The 18,919-nt window shown below is 36.0% G+C and overlaps 2 protein-coding genes across 11 annotated transcripts in view; both read right to left on the reverse strand.

The window, feature by feature from the left end:
• Positions 1-9,554: 9,554 nt before the first annotated feature.
• The window catches only part of LOC130054712 (zinc finger protein basonuclin-2-like), a 55,008-nt gene continuing 45,643 nt past the window's right edge, over positions 9,555-18,919 (reverse strand). For 7 of the 10 annotated variants that reach the window (XM_056165239.1, XM_056165245.1, XM_056165241.1 and 4 more), the window contains 2 exons: positions 18,220-18,470; positions 9,555-14,407 (listed from right to left, as the gene is read on the reverse strand). In XM_056165239.1, the coding sequence (XP_056021214.1) occupies positions 12,035-14,407; positions 18,220-18,470 (2,624 nt within the window). In that variant the 3' untranslated portion in view covers positions 9,555-12,034. The remainder of the gene's footprint in view (positions 14,408-18,219; positions 18,471-18,919) is intronic. The other 3 variants (XM_056165242.1, XM_056165243.1, XM_056165240.1) reach the window with 1 other exon arrangement.
• LOC130055001 (uncharacterized) lies at positions 10,127-10,939 on the reverse strand. Its single transcript, XM_056166143.1, has 2 exons — positions 10,933-10,939; positions 10,127-10,536 (listed from the first exon to the last, which is right to left on the reverse strand). Exons 1-2 carry the CDS (start codon positions 10,937-10,939, stop codon positions 10,127-10,129), a joined length of 417 nt encoding a protein of 138 aa, XP_056022118.1.

An 18,919-nucleotide genomic window follows, 5' to 3' on the forward strand; every position in this document is an offset into this window, starting at 1 on the left:
AGAAGTATAAATACAAACTGAAATACACTACCAGAAGTATAAATACAAACTGAAATACACTACCAGGAATATAAATACAAACTGAAATATACTACCAGAAGTATAAATACAAACTGAAATACACTATCAGGAATATAAATACAAACTGAAATACACTACCAGAAGTATAAATACAAACTGAAATACACTACCAGAAGTATAAATACAAACTGAAATACACTACCAGGGATATAAATACAAACTGAAATACACTACCAGAAGTATAAATACAAACTGAAATACACTACCAGAAGTATAAATACAAACTGAAATACACTAACAGGAGTATAATTTTTGACGATATATTGGGAACAACAAACACTGTAAAATCGTACAAATTTAGAACTTTTTGATTAAATAATCTTTCCGCCATGAAATATATAAAGTCCTGTCCAAACCGTTTCAAAATTTTAATCAACCTGAATGTTTTACCTGAATAGGTTTAAGTTATGAATGCAAAATAAGTGAACATCGTGAAATAAGTATTGAACCAATACCTACACGGTTATATAGCATCCTACGCTTTAGTGCTCAAAACCCGAGGAGTCCACTTCCTTAAATTCTGATAGAGAAGTCATTCCCCATCTGTCATCTGCTTCACTCACTCGTAACCTATTTGTCAAACCCTTTCCTGTTTCCCCCTTTAACGTAACGAGTCAAAAACCAGTAGCATGAGATTAAAGGCTACGACATTTTTACATAATTTGTCAATTCAATAAGACTCGAATAGAATGCGCAAATATTTCCAGATTTATCATACTCGATGTCATGGTACTATGGCAAAACACCTAGTGCTGTACGATGCGTGACTTCACCACTGGTGTTCTCCGCCTATCGTTTACCTTTCACACAGAAGCTCTCCTCATTTACTACGATAAATAGTTATGTGGTTCAGTAAAATTATCTTCATTCACAAATTAAACAGCGCATTTCTTTACAACATTGTTACATCATTCAAAAAGCATGTGAGAGTATCACTAATCAATTAACGAATATTACCGCAATAAAATTTTGCTGCAGAGTTACGGGGAAATATCAGTGCCAGGAATTACAAGTAGTTACATTACCAGCGTAGTATATTAGCCTTTTCCCCATAGTAGCCCCCCCCCCCCCCCCCCCCCCGAAAAATGGCAGAAGTTTGGCCAAAATCGTACTTACTTCTTTATGTTCCGGAAACAGCTTCTCCAGTAGCAAGGGAACAAATTAGAGAGAAAATTAGTGAATCTCTTATAATTACCTTTAGATTGGTAATTCTAGGGTTTCCAGTTGCATTCTAGAAATGAGTTTGAAACTTTCAAGAATAGTCTCTTTTTCATTTTTGTAAAAGAATATTACCAGAATAAAATTCTCAAATAAGAGAGAAACGGACATGAATGCAAGTGCAGGACAGCATTTTTAATACTTTAATGATTTTATCACACAATTTTTGAAAATGTTTATACGAAACCTAAAATTTACAAGAGGTCCATGGTACATACTGTCCATTATCAGTAGTCACATTACCGGTAAATATTGTCTATTGTCAGTAGTCACATTACCGGTAAATATTGTCTATTGTCAGTAGTCATATTACCGGTAAATATTGTCTATCATCAGTAGTCACATTACCGGTAAATATTGTCTATTATCAGTAGTCATATTACCGGTAAATATTGTCTATCATCAGTAGTCACATTACCGGTAAATATTGTCTTTTGTCAGTTGTCATATTACCGGTAAATACTGTCCATTATCAAGGTTACATTAACGGTAAATATTGTCTATTATCCGTAATTATATTGCCGGTATATATTGTCAATTATCAGTAGTCGTATTACCGGTAAATACTGTCTGTTATCAGTATTCTCATTACCGGTAAATACTCTCTATTATCCGTAGTCATATTAAGGTAGATACTGTTCATGATCAATAGTCACATTACCGGTAAATACTGTTTATCATCATTAGTCATACTGTGTATTATCATTAGTCATATTACCGGTAAATACTGTGTATTATCATTCGTCATATTACCGGTAAATACTGTTTATTATCATTAGTCATATTACCGGTAAATACTGTCTAGTATGAGTAGTCACATTAATGTAAATGATGTCTATTATCAATAATTTCATTACAGGTAAATACTGTCCATTATCAAGGTCACATTAACGGTAAATATTGTCTATCATCAGTCGTCACATTACCGGTACCTGTCCATCATCAGTAGTCACATTACCGGTAAATACTGTCTATTATCAGTTGTCATATTACCGGTAAATACTGTTAATAATCAGTAGTCACATTACCGGTAAATACTGTCTCTTATCACGTATTAAGGTAAATACTGTCTATTATAAGTAGTCACATTACCGGTAAATACAGCCTATCATCAGTAGTCGCATTACCGGTAAATACTGTCTATTATCAAAAGTTACATTACCGGTAAACACTGTCTATTATAAGTAGTCACATTAACGGTAGATACTGTCTATTATCAAAAGTTACATTATCGGTAAATAATTTCGATTATCAGTAGTCGCATTACCGGTAAATACTGACCATTATCATTAGTCACATTAACGATAAATACTGCCTCTTATCATTAGTCACGTTTTGTTTGACCCTCGAACGGATCTGTTGCCCTCAGCCTACGGCTTCGGGCAACATACCCGTTCTCGGGTCAAACAAAACAGCTGTTTTCCTCGAGCCCAGTCAATAACTGTATACTGTTTTCCAACTTTAATCAGCAGAGAAAGGAGAATAAAATGAGCAATGGTGAAAGTTACCTACCATTATTACCTGATCATGTGACGAACTGTTTCCCGGTCACGTGAGATACTTTTGCCCGATTAGCAGATCAGGAAGCCGTAGACCGAGGGCAATAGATCCGTTCGAGGGTCAAACAAAACAGCTGTTGTCCAAGGACACAGTCTATAACTGTTTTGTTATACACCTTCATTCTTAGGTTTTTATTAGATGCAAATGGTTTGTTGACATGGACTTTTAACAATTCAGAGGGATTGCGAAAATTTATCAATGTATCCACTAGTTTAAAAGAAAACATACCAAATATCCTACTTATTAATCAATAATTACATCTTTTATGTTTCTGTTCTTCGACACAATTTAATAAATTTTGTATTTCATCATCTGTCAAAACAAAGCAGCAGATCAAGAATCACGTGACTTGCGTAGCCATTAGAAATACACCGGTCAACAGTTGATCGGTCAATAGACCACGAGTGTGAGAGTGCATGATTCAACAGTTGAAATGTTGATTCTAAATTGTATTCGTTTTATATATGAAAAAATGAAGGTATATAACAATCACCTCTTGCCTCTCGGTAGTGGCGAAGACCCGGGAAACTGTTGTCCTCGGCCGACGACAAGTTTCCCGTATCTTTGCCGCTACAGAGGGACAATAGTTTTGAAAGTGGGAAATGCCGAAAAACGTGCTGGTCAAACACTTGTAGAGAATACTATTAAACGACAAGTACATGTCATTGGTCAAGAAAGGTCTGAGGCATTGGTCGTGATTATTTCCTTTAGTAAAATTATAGAGCTGAATGAGATAAATGCAAGGTGAAGATAACGAACAGTGATCAATCTCATAACTCCTACAAGCAATACAAAATAGATAGTTGGGCAAACACGGACCCCTGGACACACCAGAGGTGGGATCAGGTGCCTAGGAGGAGTAAGCATCCCCTGTTGACCGGTCACACCCGCCGTGAGCCCCATATCCTGATCAGGTAAACGGAGTTATCCGCAGTCAAAATCAGTGTGCCAAGAACGGCTTAACAAACGGTATGAAACACGTCAGACAGCATTTGACCCAATGCGAGGTTGTATTGACGAACTAGATCGTTATAACGACCATAGAATTTGCGAAATGCTGACTTCAATCGAGACTGTTGAAATCCCTGTACCATCAAATTGTTTGTCAGTAGCTTACCTCGATTTAAAAACTGACTATACCCAGAACAAGCTCTTGCATATCGAATCAGTTGAGATATATAAACACCATATGCAGGTGATAATGGAATATTGCTACATAAATGTGGGAAGTTGACGATGGAGAAGCTGAAATCATCCCGTTTGTCATACAGTTGAGTTGTCAGTTTGCCGTTAATACCGAGCGAAGCTCGGACGGGCCGAAGGCCCGTCCGCGAAGCAAGGCTCTAAAGGTAACACGTATGTAAAAGAAAAAAGTCAAAATCAGCAAAAGAAAAAGAGATAATCTCTATATACGTTCACCGAAATTTTCGTGATCCATATGGGCGCCGCCATTTATTTTTTCATTACCTGCTTCAACATTTATTCGTGTTTTATTTTGAATGCCAATAATAGAAGACTCTGACGTGCAATTCGTAATTTAAATACCCAATTTGTTCAAAGTGAATAGTATAATTATCATTGTAACAAGTTTTAGGAAATAAATACATATAAAACCGTAATACGACTAAATAGATGAACGAGTTCATGAGTTTCTTTGAATAAGAATATACGATAAAATTACGGTTACTTTTTTACGATTTTGAATTTATTGGTAAATTTTGTTTAGTTTTAACGGCCTTTTTCATTGCATACGGAATATATTGTTGTTGTTTATAATTGTTTGCTTTGAAAAAGAGAAAAAAGTCGAGGCTTAATGTGACGTCACAATGCACAGTTTACGTTGCGTTTTATTTCCCGCGTTCAATGAATAGGCGGATCCTGTATAACTGTTGTCCCCAATATTGAGATGTTACTGGGTGTTTAGCGCAAGGAAAATTTCATTCAAAATATATATTTTTAAATGAATCATAATCTACCATACTTAACGGAATTATGATTACCACTTGGGACACTCCAATGACCATTACATGCTTCGCTCGGTCCAACGGTCACACCGTGTACATATTATCTACTTTCAATAAAATATCTAAGTATGAAGCAGAAGTGGACGACTCTGTGGTGTCCTTTATTTCGAGCTCACAGGGATATATCAAATCGACATATGAATGAAAGCTATCATTGTTAATAGACAAAACGTCATCGATATATCTAAAAGTCGAATTGAGGGTCACAGCGAGAGATTTTTTCTTCTCACGTAGAAGTTTTTGAATAAATTCTGCTTCATATGAATATAAAAACAGGTCAGCTAACAAAGGAGCACAATTCGTGCCCATGGGAATTCCAACAAACTGTTGGAAGACCTGATCACCAAAGACCACGAAGATATTGTCAATGAGGAACTCTAGCATATTTTTTTATTTCAACTTCAGAGTACTTGTGCGTGGAATCAGAGTGGTGTTTAACAAAGTAAGTTTTTGAATGACTGATCACTAGATATGAATATTTCCGTTTTCCGTTTTTGTTGAAGAAGCAACTGTCTATGATGTCAAAAAGTCTAGTTTTTAATTTATCGTGAGGAATGGTCGTGTATAGTGTTGAAAAGTCATAGGTTTTAATGCTATTGATTTGGGGAAAATTCTTTACATTTCTTTACTCACGCATAGTTTTACGCAAAATTGTATTATCAGTACGTATTTTGAACCAACTAAATTTTCATGTTGGTATGCACTGTTAGAACCAATCAATCAAATTAAATATTTCCCAATATTTACCAGTATTCCCAATCATCACGGGAAATATGAGTATTTCCCCAAGACTTTGTCACTCGTGATATTGCTGTTTATTTTTGCACAATGAATATCAGTCGCGGATCCAGAAATTTTTTTCCAGGGGGGGGGGGGGGTCCGAACCTTTTCACAAAAAAATATTTATAATGTAATGTGTTTTGAAGGTTCGACGACGAATGAAGAAGATATATATATAATTTTCCTTACGTTACTTGGCGTATTCTACTGATTGGATTTAAATAAAATAATAGAACAGAATCAATAATAATCAACAACACAATGATTTAAACTGATCTTCTATATTTATCTGGTTTTTCTCTGTTATCTCTCTGTGCTCTGAGCCTAGGTCTGAAACTTACATTTGAGCCTTAGCTCCCAGACCTATTTCTAAACACTGGGTTTCAAACACCCTATTAATACACTTTGCTCCTTTTTATTCAGCAAGAATCTATGATACCCAAATGGTCCGTCTTCAGCAATTTGAGACACCGCAAATGAGTAGTCATAAATACCTTACCTCCAAGCACGTCTTCACTATACGACGACTTCTTCCAGAATGAACAACCAATATTGAATAAGACCGCTTTATATAGTTTCCCTAAATCTGCTGAGTCAGATCTAGATCATCTTAACGTTTGGAACATTGTCCGAACACAGGAGATAACATATGATTAAAAAAGAATAATTCAACCTTGATTATCTAATTTGCATATGATTAACTTGATCAACGGAATTTCACTACAATAATATGATAACAGTCAACTCATTTTTCTTATAAATCGTTATATTGTAAAAAAATTTATCTTTGCAAATTCCGGGGGTTGGGGTTGGGGGTGGGTGGGGGGTTCCGGACCCCTCTAGATCCGCGCATGAACATGGTATTGAGGAAATCGTTAAGTGCTTGTATAATCAAAGACCACATGACATCCCGTTTAATGTCCACAACTTTATTGTAATCCAATATACCGTCTTTAATCTTGCCCAGTTAAGTCTGCATACTAACTGGTCCCCGTCAAGCTTAAATCAGCATACTATCTGGTTCCCGTCAAGCTTAAATCAGCACACTAACTGGTCCCCGTCAAGCTTAAATCGGCATACTATCTGGTTCCGTCAAGCTTAAATTGGCATACTACCTGGTTCCCGTCAAGCTTAAATCAGCATACTAACTGGTTCCCGTCAATCTTAAATCGGCATACTAACTGGTTCCCGTCAAGCTTAAATCAACATACTATCTGGTTATCAGCATACTAGTCATCTGGTTCTCGTTAAGCTTAAATTACCAGCTTACTGTCTGGTACCCCTTTGCCTAAGAGCTCAATGTCTATGGAGCGCCAAATTAACATAAACTCAAATAATTGAAGATATCTTCAATTATTTGAAGATATCATCAATTCAATTATTGCTCTCTTTAATTGAATTAATGCGCACATTAAATCAATTATTGCTCTCATCAAATGAATTAATGCGCGCTTCAATTCAATTATTGCTCTCATCAATTGAGTTAATGCGCGCATCAATTGAATTAATGAGAGCAATAATTTATTTAATGCGCGCATTAATTCAATTATTGCTCTTTTCAATTCAATTGATGCGCGCATTAATTCAATTAATGAGAGCAATAATAGATTTGATGCGCGCATTAATACAATTATTGCTCTCTTCAATTCATTTGATGAGAGCATCAATTTAGTAGAAATATTGCTCGCAATAATTAATTTAGAGCTCGGTATAAATAATTTGATGATCTCTTTAATTCAATTGAAGATATCTTTAAATCATTTACAATGCTTTTGTATAAGGAATTAATGTGCGCATCAATTCTTTTAAAGAGAACAACAATTCAATTAAAGATATCATTAATTCAATTGTGGATATGTTGAATTGAAGATATCTTTATAATTATATAGTTGCTCTCTCTAAAAGAATTATTGCTCTCTTCAAATGAATTAAAGATATCATTAATTCAATTGAAGAGAGCAATAATTGAATTAATGCGTGCATTAAATCCATTATTGCTCTCATCAAATGAATTAATGCGCGCATCAATTCAATTATTGCTCTCATCAATTGATTTAATGCGCGCAGTATATCAATTATTGCTCTCTTCAATTGAATTGTAGCGTGCATCAATTCAATTGTTGATATCATTAATTAATTTGAAGAGATCATTAATTCAATTAAAGCGCGCATCAAATCAGCTGAAGAATTAATGCTCTCATCAACCCAATTAATGCGTGCAATAATGCAGAATTGAAGATAGCATTAATTATTTGAAGAGATCTTTAATTCAATTGTTGCGCGCATCAAATGAATTGATGATATCTTCAAATGATTGAAGATATCTTCAAATGATTGAAGATATCTTCAATTATTTGAGTTTATGTTAATTTGGCGCTCCATAAATGTCTGGTACGCCATCCATCAACCTTAAATCACCATTTTATTATTTCGTACCTCCTCCATCAAGCTTTAATTTTAAACTTTCTTCTCCTTATACAACAATCCACTTTTGCAAAACACATATTTTGCAATTATCTTATTTCATTGATTACCCAAATTTCAGTCGAAATAGATGAATATTACAAGAGGCCTATGGGCCTTAACGGTCACCTGAGAATCATAGCCCATACAGGGAGTCTCGCATTCACATTTTTAAAGTCTCAATATGGAGTCCTTTGTGCACATGTTTATGATCTTTCAAAATCTGCACACAATTCCTATTCATTTACAGAAGGAAAAATGGAAGTTTGAAACATATAAATCATTTTGACAACCCCCTTCCCTAAAAAAAAAAACTAACCCGTGAATTTCACAATTTAAGAAGAGGACATTATGGATATCATAACCCTGCATTTAGTTTATCTGCCATGACTGTGAAAGTAGAAAAAAAATAATCATTTTTTATATAACATTTTTATTATGTGGCCATATTGGACCTGCCCAAAGGCCCGAACTCGACTCAGGAGCCGTGAATCTCACAGTTTAGTACAGAGCATCATCATAATATTGCATTTAGTTTCACAAGTTGGTAGAGAAAATTTTCTAAGATTTAATATATTTTTACATTATGGCCACATTGGCCCGCCCTAGGGCTTGAACCCCTGAAATTCACAATTTTGGTAGAGATCTTCATGGATATCATAATCATGCATTTAGTTTTTCTCAAATATATATGGGATTAGAGAAGACTTTCTAAGATTTAATGCATTTTCACTATCATAAGGCCATATTGGCCCTGCCCAGGGGCCTGAACCATTGATCCAGGAGCCATGAATTTCACAATATAGGTAGATAGCTTTATGAACATCATAATCATGCATTTAGTTTTCCTCAAGTATATATGGAAGTAGAGAAGATTTACCAAGACATGATGCATTTTCACTACATGGCCATATTGACCCCACCCTAGCGCCTCAACCACACACCCAGGGGGCAATGAATTTCACAATTTAGGTAGATACACCCTTGCTCATTATAACCATGTACATGTACTCAGTTTGTCTGCTAGATGCTCAGATAAAGACGACTTTTTAAAATTGTAAAAAAAAATTTAACAGTTTTGCGTATGTGTTATGAATTTCACAATTCAAGTTTCCCTTCCCCTACAGATGATAGACACTAAATATGGTCAAAATTGGCCAAGTAGTTTAAGAGAAGGAGCTGAAAATGTTCAAATGTTAACGCATGGCGGATGATGACGGATGGAAAAGGATAGCAATAGGTCACCCGAGTGACCTACAGATGGCATTGAGCATTTCAGGTTACACAAAACCACTAAATGCAAATTTTCTTCCTTAGCAGCAGAAGAAGCATTAACTTCACCAATAATTAGCCAAGAACTGTTTGTGCCATCATTATTTCTCAGGAAAGCAGAAAATTAATTTTTATCTTTTTACAACAACAACAATATTGTATACAAGAACTTTATTCTAAACCTAATACTGATACAAAAAAGTGGTCTGTATAAATTATGCATAAAATGATAACAACTTCATTGTTTTTCGCCTATTGCACAAATAACATGTCTACCCAATACTGAAAACGTGAACACCTATGAATGAAACCAATGTTATGGTGACGTGCCCTATGTAACACATACTAAAGATACAACCATATTAGGCAAAAGTGATGTTTTCCCTATTGAAAATCGTTAAACTACCAGCAATTGTGAACCAATACAAGACATCCCTCTCTCATCAATTGACACAGGTACATCTTGCAATGTAATTATACAAAGTTGAATATGTTTATATTGAACACAGTTTAAGCAAAATTATGTTAATACATGTAATGAAATTTTCTTTTAGCCACAAAACACACAAAGTATGTTTACTCAGAGATGTTACAATTGACTGTGCTTCAGAATACATAATAATAATTGAGAGCATCAGTTAATGTTATCAGTTTTATTTTGTACAAGATAGGTAATTGCAGAAGCTAATTGAGATCTTTTCTACTTATACAAGTATCAGAGTGGTGGGCTACAGGAGGGGTTGTGTTCCGGAGTGGGACTGAGGATAAACTCGAGCTGTGTTCCGGAGCGGGACTGAGGATAAACTCAGGCTGTGTTCCGGAGTGGGACTGAGGATAAACTCAGGTTGTGTTCCGGAGTGGGACTGAGGATAAACTCCAACTGTGTTCTGGAGTGGGACTGGGGATAAACTCGGACTGTGTTCTGGAGAGAGACTGAGGATAAACTCGGGTTGTGTTCTGGAGCGGGACTGGGGATAAACTCGGGCTGTGTTCTGGAGCGGGACTGGGGATAAACTCGGGCTCTGTTCTGGAGCGGGACTGGGGATAAACTCGGGCTGTGTTCTGGAGTGGGACTGGGGATAAACTTGGGCTGTGTTCTGGAGCGGGACTGGGGATAAACTCGGATTAGGTTCTGGGACTGAGGTGAGTAGGTTAGTCAGCAGTATTATCACAGTCAACACTACCTAAGTGTTTCAACACAATATACAGATTTTGGCAACGCTGAATTGGCAGGACTTGAATATTGACAAAATCAATACAAAATGTGCTCAAATAATATAAAATTGACTAGATTCTTGTCATAACAAAAACAAATATTTGCATAATTACAAAGTTTTAAAAGTGCATAATATTAATAATATAAAATAACATAATACTTTGTGTATTTGCCGATCTACAAAAAACGTAATGTGCGTATAACACATCTCTTTTGATATCTTCCATAAAGAGAACCTGTCTTAAATGCAATGAAACAGCACAAAAAACCTATACAAAATTTTGATAATTCAGTCAGTAACTAAGAAAAAAAACCAACCAATCATTTTCAACTTTGAAGTTGAGACGAAAGGAATGAGAGAAGTGGAAGTCAATGAATTTTATCAAATAGTCCTTTTTGGAAACTTTCAAATAAATGCCTCTTGTGCTGTTAAAATGTCAAAGGAAAACAACACACCTTGAATGAGACAGTGACTCTTTAGAGGAGTGGGAAGTGAGAATATCTGATTAAAGCACACGCTGAACTACAACTGACACAGATAAACTACACAAAGTTCACTACCTGTACAGACATTGCATCCGATAAGTGATCAGGGTTTTAGTTTTATAATTCAATAAAATAACTACAAAAATACTTCATTACAAACACTGCTTTTCTACAGGAGAAAATGGAAAAAACATATGTAAACTATGAGATTTAATATTGTATTACCTCCCTTTCCACAGGAGTGTACATGTATATGGTGTTAATATTATGCATGCAGAACAACATCAGAAAACCTTGTAAAATCTAATTTTAAAAAATGTCCTTAAAATTTGGCCATCTTTTCTTAAATTCCTTATGAACTAAGGGAAATTCTCATCACACTAGAACAAAAAATTTACAAGGTTTTCCGTTAACATTAATGCAAAAAAGATGTATCACTAGAACTTAGCTAAGTGCATTTTACCTGAGATTTATTTAAATAAAACCAAACCTTCACAACACTTTGCATAACAACACTGAGACATCTAACATATACATTGTATTGCATGTAATTATGTATATAATACTGACAATGTGTACATCCAGTATAAATAACGGATTAGTGTTAAGGTTTTACTCTGGAACTTGCATAGATCTTATAATAATTATACTTCATAATTTGAAATGCTTTCCATATCTAAACTGATGAATTCTAAGGATATTCTAATTTATTTTTTACATACTTTTCCACAAATTTTCTCAAAATCGGTAAATGTGCTTCACAGTCATAGCTAATATATATTTATTACTTTGAGCGGTTTGTTCTCTAAGAGTATGTTTTTAATTTGTTGGCTTGTGAGTTGTAATAAGTTAAACCATTTACAAAATAATTCAACAAAACAATGAGAGTGAATAAATAAAGCACTAGAGTGATTAGTAGATTTTCTAATGAGATTCAAACTATTCCGTTCTGTTTCTCAGAACACAAATGTCGATGTAAATTGTCGTTTTGACTGTGCCTATTCCGGCTTTTTCGTGTGGAGAAGATTTTTTCGCACCCTTTTACTGTACAGTTGAACATCTCCTTTGGATGGTTCACTTCAAAGTGTTCTTTCAGAGCTAAATTGTCCTTGAACTTGGACTCACAGATATGGCAGTTGACAGATATCTCATTCTCCTCCAGACAAATTTCATTAAGTTCTGTTCCGCTGTCCCTGTCCTCCTCATCTTCCATCCCATCATCCACCCCTTCTTCCTGTAACTTCCCATTCCCATTGCTCTGTGTACATTTGACTGGTTGGTGATTTTCTTCATCTTCCCTTCTCTTACTCTCTCTTTCGTCTGCTGTGTCGTCTGATTCTTCCTCTGGTCTGGATGTTTTTCTTTTGCGACTGCTGAATTCTGATGTGGGCTTAGCATTTTTATTACTCTTGTGCATAACCTTGATGTGGTACTGCAGGGATGCATCATTTGAAAAGCTTTTGTCACATCTATCACATACATGTGATCCCTCCTTGTCATCCATCGCTGCAGATTCTTCTTCAGATACTGACCCCTTCACCTCAGAAATATTTAAGTCAATTTCCATTTCTGACTCTTCTTCAACTTTTTTCTTTGGCCTAGAGAAATCTAATGCCTCCTGAGAATCATATCCAGGTGACTTGGACAAGAGAGAGGCGATTTTGGGAAAGTCTCTCCGTGAGGGACTATCTTGGTCTTCTTTTTTGTCTGTAGTATCTACCTCTGCTAGTGAGAGATTGAGGTAGTACCTCTGAGAATGAGGACTAGAGGATCTCTCTCTTTCTAACGACTCTGCAATCTTGCTTCTCCTATGATAATATCTTCCCTCAGTAATACTTTCTTTAGAGGAGTCCTTTTCATCTGAATTGTCATCTGAGAAATTTTCTGTTGGTTGTTTGTAGCGAGTAGGAATATTATTTTTTCGTCTGCTTGCTCTCTGAGTGGGTGACACCATTTTCTGTCGATCCTCTTTGTCAGAAATGCTCTCTCCATCAGACTCTAACTTAGAATCTCTGTTATTCAACATGCTGAAATCTTTTGGCCCTTCATCATTATGAAAAAGTTTGTATCGTTTTTCTGGTGTGGGAAACATTGATAAGTGTGCATTAAGCTCGGCGTAGAATGCTGCCTGTGTGGCCGGATGAATGTCTTTTCCATCGATTGGTGGAATTGTGCCATGTGGTCCCAAGGTAGGAGGCATCACCATTGTAGGTGGGGGACTGCATGCCAGTGACTTGTCTGAGTCATCATTCAAGGAGTTGCCATCAGACATTTTCACTCTCTTTTGGGGCATGTGTAGTTTGGGATTTGGGTTTGCGCTGTGTCGATTTCGACTTCTGCGAGAGCTGAACATCATGTTGCATCCATCCACAGTGCATTTGTGCATTTCTTTCAGGTGAACTGCACTGTAGTGAATTTTCAGGGCTCCTTTGTCACAGAAAGTTTTGTTACAAGCAGTACATAATACACGCTTCTTACCATTAGGTCCGATAAAAGTGCTTCCAAAGCCAGGTGAGGGATTCCACTGTCGCTTGACAGGATTGTTTGATTTTCTGATGTGTTTGAGCTTTCTGTCTGAGAAGATTGAGTTGGGTGAGACAGGCGAGTCCTTACTGGTGGAATAATCTATTGCATTGATGCCTTGATTGTCTTTTGGTGGAAGGATTGGCAGTGTCATCGGAATCTTCGCCAAGGACAGAGGAGAGTGGTCCTGGTTCTCTAATCCTTTTATAGGCGTAAATGGGGGTGTTACAGGCTGCGAAGAAGGAGGGGTGGAGCTGAGATTCCTTGGGCTCAGACTGGGTGAGGATCCAGAACGTTTGTCTGGTACGACTGGACTTAGAGCAGGGCTACCCTGATCCCGACGATAATCAAATGGCTGCATGGTTTGTAGCCTTCCCAACGGTGATCCTGAATTTGGACTAGAGGAAGTCATTCCAGCAGTGACAACAGGAGGGCGGAGCTCTCTAGAAGAAGGAGGTGAGAAATTTGATAAAGATGATGTTGTTGACAGCAAACGTCCATCTATTGGGACAAATGGAATCCTGGATCCAAATAAATGACGAGAATCAAGAGATCTCATGTAGGATTGCATAGAGTGATTGTTTCTTTCAATAAACTTTTTGATCTCTGAATCTGAGCGGTTTCCAGCTTTAAAAAACAAATCTGGTTGGTCCTTGCTGTCTTGGAGGATGATTTCTTGGGCAATGGATTTTGTTTCGCCAAATCGTAAAAACTGCTGTAGAATAACATGTTCTTCCTCCCGAGAGGCAATACTCCACTTGTCCAACACTTGCCCATTAGAGTCCTGAAAAAATGCAAGGAACAAAGAATCATTTTTCCATGCCTCTTTATAGAATATCTACCTGTCTGTCATAAGTATCTTCATTTTATTTTCAATTGTCTTGAATATATTTCTAGAAATAAACTAATCATTTTCCATTTTAATAGACAAACAAGTCCACAAGATGGGACTTTGTTGATCAATAAACACAAGTTTTTGAGTAAACAATTTTGCAAGAAATTATGATCCGTCAACGCTTTCATTATATCCTTGTATAGATGTGTGACCATGACCCTGTCTCTGCAACCATCGACATTGCAGACACCTTGACTTGAATCCTAACACATAGCTTTGTCTGGTTTCATTTCCCTTGCATGTCCATAACACTTTCTATCTATTTATATGTCAACCATCTCCAAAAAATGACAATAAAAACAGGCTGTATTAAAAACTTGTATAAGCTACAAATAAAAGAGGAACCCAAGTCCCTCATAAAACTCCGAACACAACCATCCTTATTGGTTTACAAGTCAGACCTTATTAACTTGCTAGTCAACGGAACGGTCTCACAAGGGCCATACGTATGGTAATAATTTGGACACCATTGCTCTTTCTCGGACACAATAAAACAACAATTTCACAAATAAGACACCAAGGAGTATCATGGGTATGAAGAATGCTGATACACAAAAGACATTATTATCAGACAGGGACCTAAGGGGCCTCTTTCACAAGAGTTGGTTCTGTAAAACATTTGTCCCCATCGAATGTTATGTCTTGGCAAATTAATATGGTGTATATTGCTTGCTGGGCAAATTGTGTACATGAAATAAATTCTAAATGTAAATCGGAAACCATGAAAAATAATCAAGATTCATGCATCAAATGCCAATACAAGCCAGGTTAGCAGATAATTTACCATAGAAGAAACATTTCTTGTAAATAATGTGGAATTTTTTAACAGTTATTTATGTATTCTGATCAAATTTCAGCCTCAATTCGAATGACACAATTTTTAGAAAATTCATAACAATGTACAACAATCTGAATCTGATATGACACAAAGTAATATTATTCAAACATTTTGATGTCACTTTCATGGCACCCATGACCATCATATAGTGCGACTTCTTTGCAAATGAATCTATTGAATATGAACCCTAAGGAATACGAACCAATCAAACGATCGGACAAAAATCAAACCATTACAGAACGAACTTGTACCTACATGTACCATTTGTGACACTTGACATAACATAATCTGGATTCCTGATTCAAGAGCGCCTACAGAGCTATGACCACCGATCATGAAAACTATGTTTATGTGAGATATAATTATTTCAATGAGAGCATCAGGTGTTTATCATAAAAATTTCACTCAAGCAGCAAACATTTTTGAGACTTTGATCAGGACAGAACTTTTGATATTAAGGACTTTAATATGCCATCAATAAAAAAAGCTCCCAGTCGACAGTGAAGATAACAAACCAAGCCTGCTCCTCTAAATGCTTAAAATTGACGTCAAATGCTGACTAAAATCAAGAAGATAGTGGCACCATACTGTTTATATATCATGTTTGTATTCGGCTCTCTAGAAGCGTCATGTGAAACCTGTTTGCTAGGTACAATTACATCAGAGTTTGTCTCTGTGATGTGATATTACAGGAAAACCTCTTTTTATCTAACATATGTACCTCTATCTTGTCCCAAACTTAAATCACATTGCTTCTGCTGTGTTTCTGGGTTTTTCAAGACAAAGTGAATAGTGCTTCTACATTTATTTGTTATTTATTCTGATGATAATTTTAAAGAATGAATGATGAAGAGCAAGGAATCGTTTTCTTTTGTTCTGATGCAATGAGAGAAAAAAAATGTTAAGTGAAGTCATCTAATAGTGGCACTGCTAATGACAAGCTGATTTGAAAATTCTATTTGTCACATTCCACAAAGTCCCTGCAATTAAAAAACTGCAAGCAACTATTCTAGAAAGGGATACGACCTGTCGAAGCAAATCTACAAAGATTTCTTCAAAGTCAGATTGTTTTTGGGGGCAATTTTGAAATAACTTGCAGTAATGAGCAATTGTGTCTATCTGGCTAATCAGGCTCCCCACCAGCTTTTATGTAAAATGGCTGTGATTTGCAAAGTGGCGTTAATAATGTTTAGCATTGGAGCTATCTGTACAGGGGTCTTCCTAAATATCATGTCCCCCTGTGTACTGCAATTACCTTGGAAAAGAAACACACGTGTTCCCCATATATCTACACCAAAAGCAAATGTACGCAAAAGTTTGTCTTAATGTGAAAATCATGTTTTGACATTAAAACCATACAACCAAATACAAGCTATAATGGAATGTTTAAGAAAAAGCACATTTGACAAAACCTCCCATTTCAATTTTCCTCTATCTGTCTTCAGTAACTTTGATGACTTGCCAAGAGAGGGATTTTGTTTGAAGTAAAAATCACCACTGAGACATGTGTGCCGTTTTATGGCTCTAGGATGCTGCAAAAAATGATTTGCCACATTGTTAAAAACCTGATCAGAAAGAAAAACTTTTCATCAAGTTTAAACATGACAAAGAAAGTTTTGCACATTAAAAAGGAAATGCCAACAAGCTTGCTTGTCCTATTTCATTCATATTTTTTTTTCAAAACTGGAGACAGTTCAACATAAGAGTTGCAATCACAATATATTTCCCTTCTTTTGTTTAAGGTATGATGGACATATACAGAGGCAGCACAATTTCACTATGTCAAACTTCAATACATTGATTAGTATGCCAGTCAAACTTCAGCGCAACAATAGCAAATATCAGTATGTCAACAAACCTCCACACACAAATAGCAAATTTTCATCAGTATCAGTCACATTAATTTCAACACACCACTGCCTCAGTATGTCAGTCAAACTTCTATCAGACTTGCATTTCTCAACAACAACAAAAATCTAAAATCTAAATTTGAGTTTTCTTTTATTTGAGCACTGAAGTTTATTTCTAGAAATCCAGTAGCCTCATATATTTCTGAATGAGCAAAACTAATAAGTAAATACATAGGTGATAAAACTTACAGCATAATTGCACTCAATTTAATATAATGCACTTTAGCAGAGACAAATTTTTATCTTAGTTGTAAGATTTTATGTGAAAATGAACACAGGCCAGTAGTCAGGTGAATTGTTAATTAAGAAATTCAGCATTTGGGTACATTTGACTTAAATGCACTGAATGATGAATCCTTTCTATCTAAAGCAGTTTTACTGCCACATGTCATCATCTCCTGCACACTGTTACAGAAATCATAAGGGTGTCATCTAGATGATCAGAACCATAGGTGATATAGATATACAAGGTCTCCAGTAATGAATAATGGACAATATCTCCTGACCTCCAGATATTTTCAGTAAAGATTTCCACATCAAAACTCAAAACCATATTTTCCTTGATTCAACACAATGAACAAGACCCTGAGGGTACTTTCCACTGAGTCATTTAAAGATTGGTCAAATATTCTACGAAATATCAAGAGACCCACTTCCAAACCTTATATTAACTTTGTTTCTAGAGACAAAACCAATATATATATATATATATATACACACACACACACACAAGTTTAGTTCTTAGAGTTAATTCCCTTAACCATATTAAAAGTTTAGCCACTAGAATTACTTCCCTTGACCATTATCATCCTGTTCCCCATGGCATGACTAAATGGATAATATAAAGGCTTAGTCCCCAGAGACCCCCCCCCCCCCCCCCCCCTAAGTTGATCCCAATGACAAAATTCAATGTTAGATCCCCTGAGTAGCTTATGTTTGTTTTGGAAACTTACAGAGTTATTTACCTGCAGTATGTAACCCCTCGCATAGTCTTCATAAGTCCAACCAAACCCCTGAAGGACCTGCAGGACTTCCTCATGTTGAAGAACACTAAAGAGTCTGTCCAGAAGGATTTTCAGTCTGATGGGCGTGGCATGTGTCCCATACAGCATCAGACTGGCTATGTCAAACACAATGTTGGGTTGCACCACCTCCACTGACATTCCAAGGTTGTAAATGTGTCTGTGTCCAAGTTTATCTAGAGCTGTCAAAGAAAAAAAACCACATAACATTTTTTGAAAATTCATAAGATCACTTTTTAGGGGGGCATTTTTTTCTTCATGTGCAGTTTTATCTACAGTGCAAATCTGCACTAAATTTGAACTTATTAAAAGTATTTGTGCAAGACACAAGCACATTGAAATATAGTCATACCACAATGCACCTGAATGTGACCCATGGCTTTTAATCTACAAACAAAAACTCTTTTGATGATCCATGCAGATCTTAAATCTCAAGTCTACAAATGCAGCAGTATTACTGTTTAAATTCACCACAAGATGATGACAAATTTACAGAAGAAGTCAGCTGGAAATCTTGTCTGTACGCATTTACCAGGAATCAAGACAAACCCAGTCACACTGGAGAGATGTCTAATGCACGCTTAAAAAACACAGGACAAAGAAATTAGCGGAGAGGATGACAGATACTGTA

Source organism: Ostrea edulis, chromosome 5 (assembly GCF_947568905.1).
Source record: "Ostrea edulis chromosome 5, xbOstEdul1.1, whole genome shotgun sequence".
NCBI classification, from domain to species: Eukaryota; Metazoa; Mollusca; class Bivalvia; order Ostreida; family Ostreidae; genus Ostrea; species Ostrea edulis.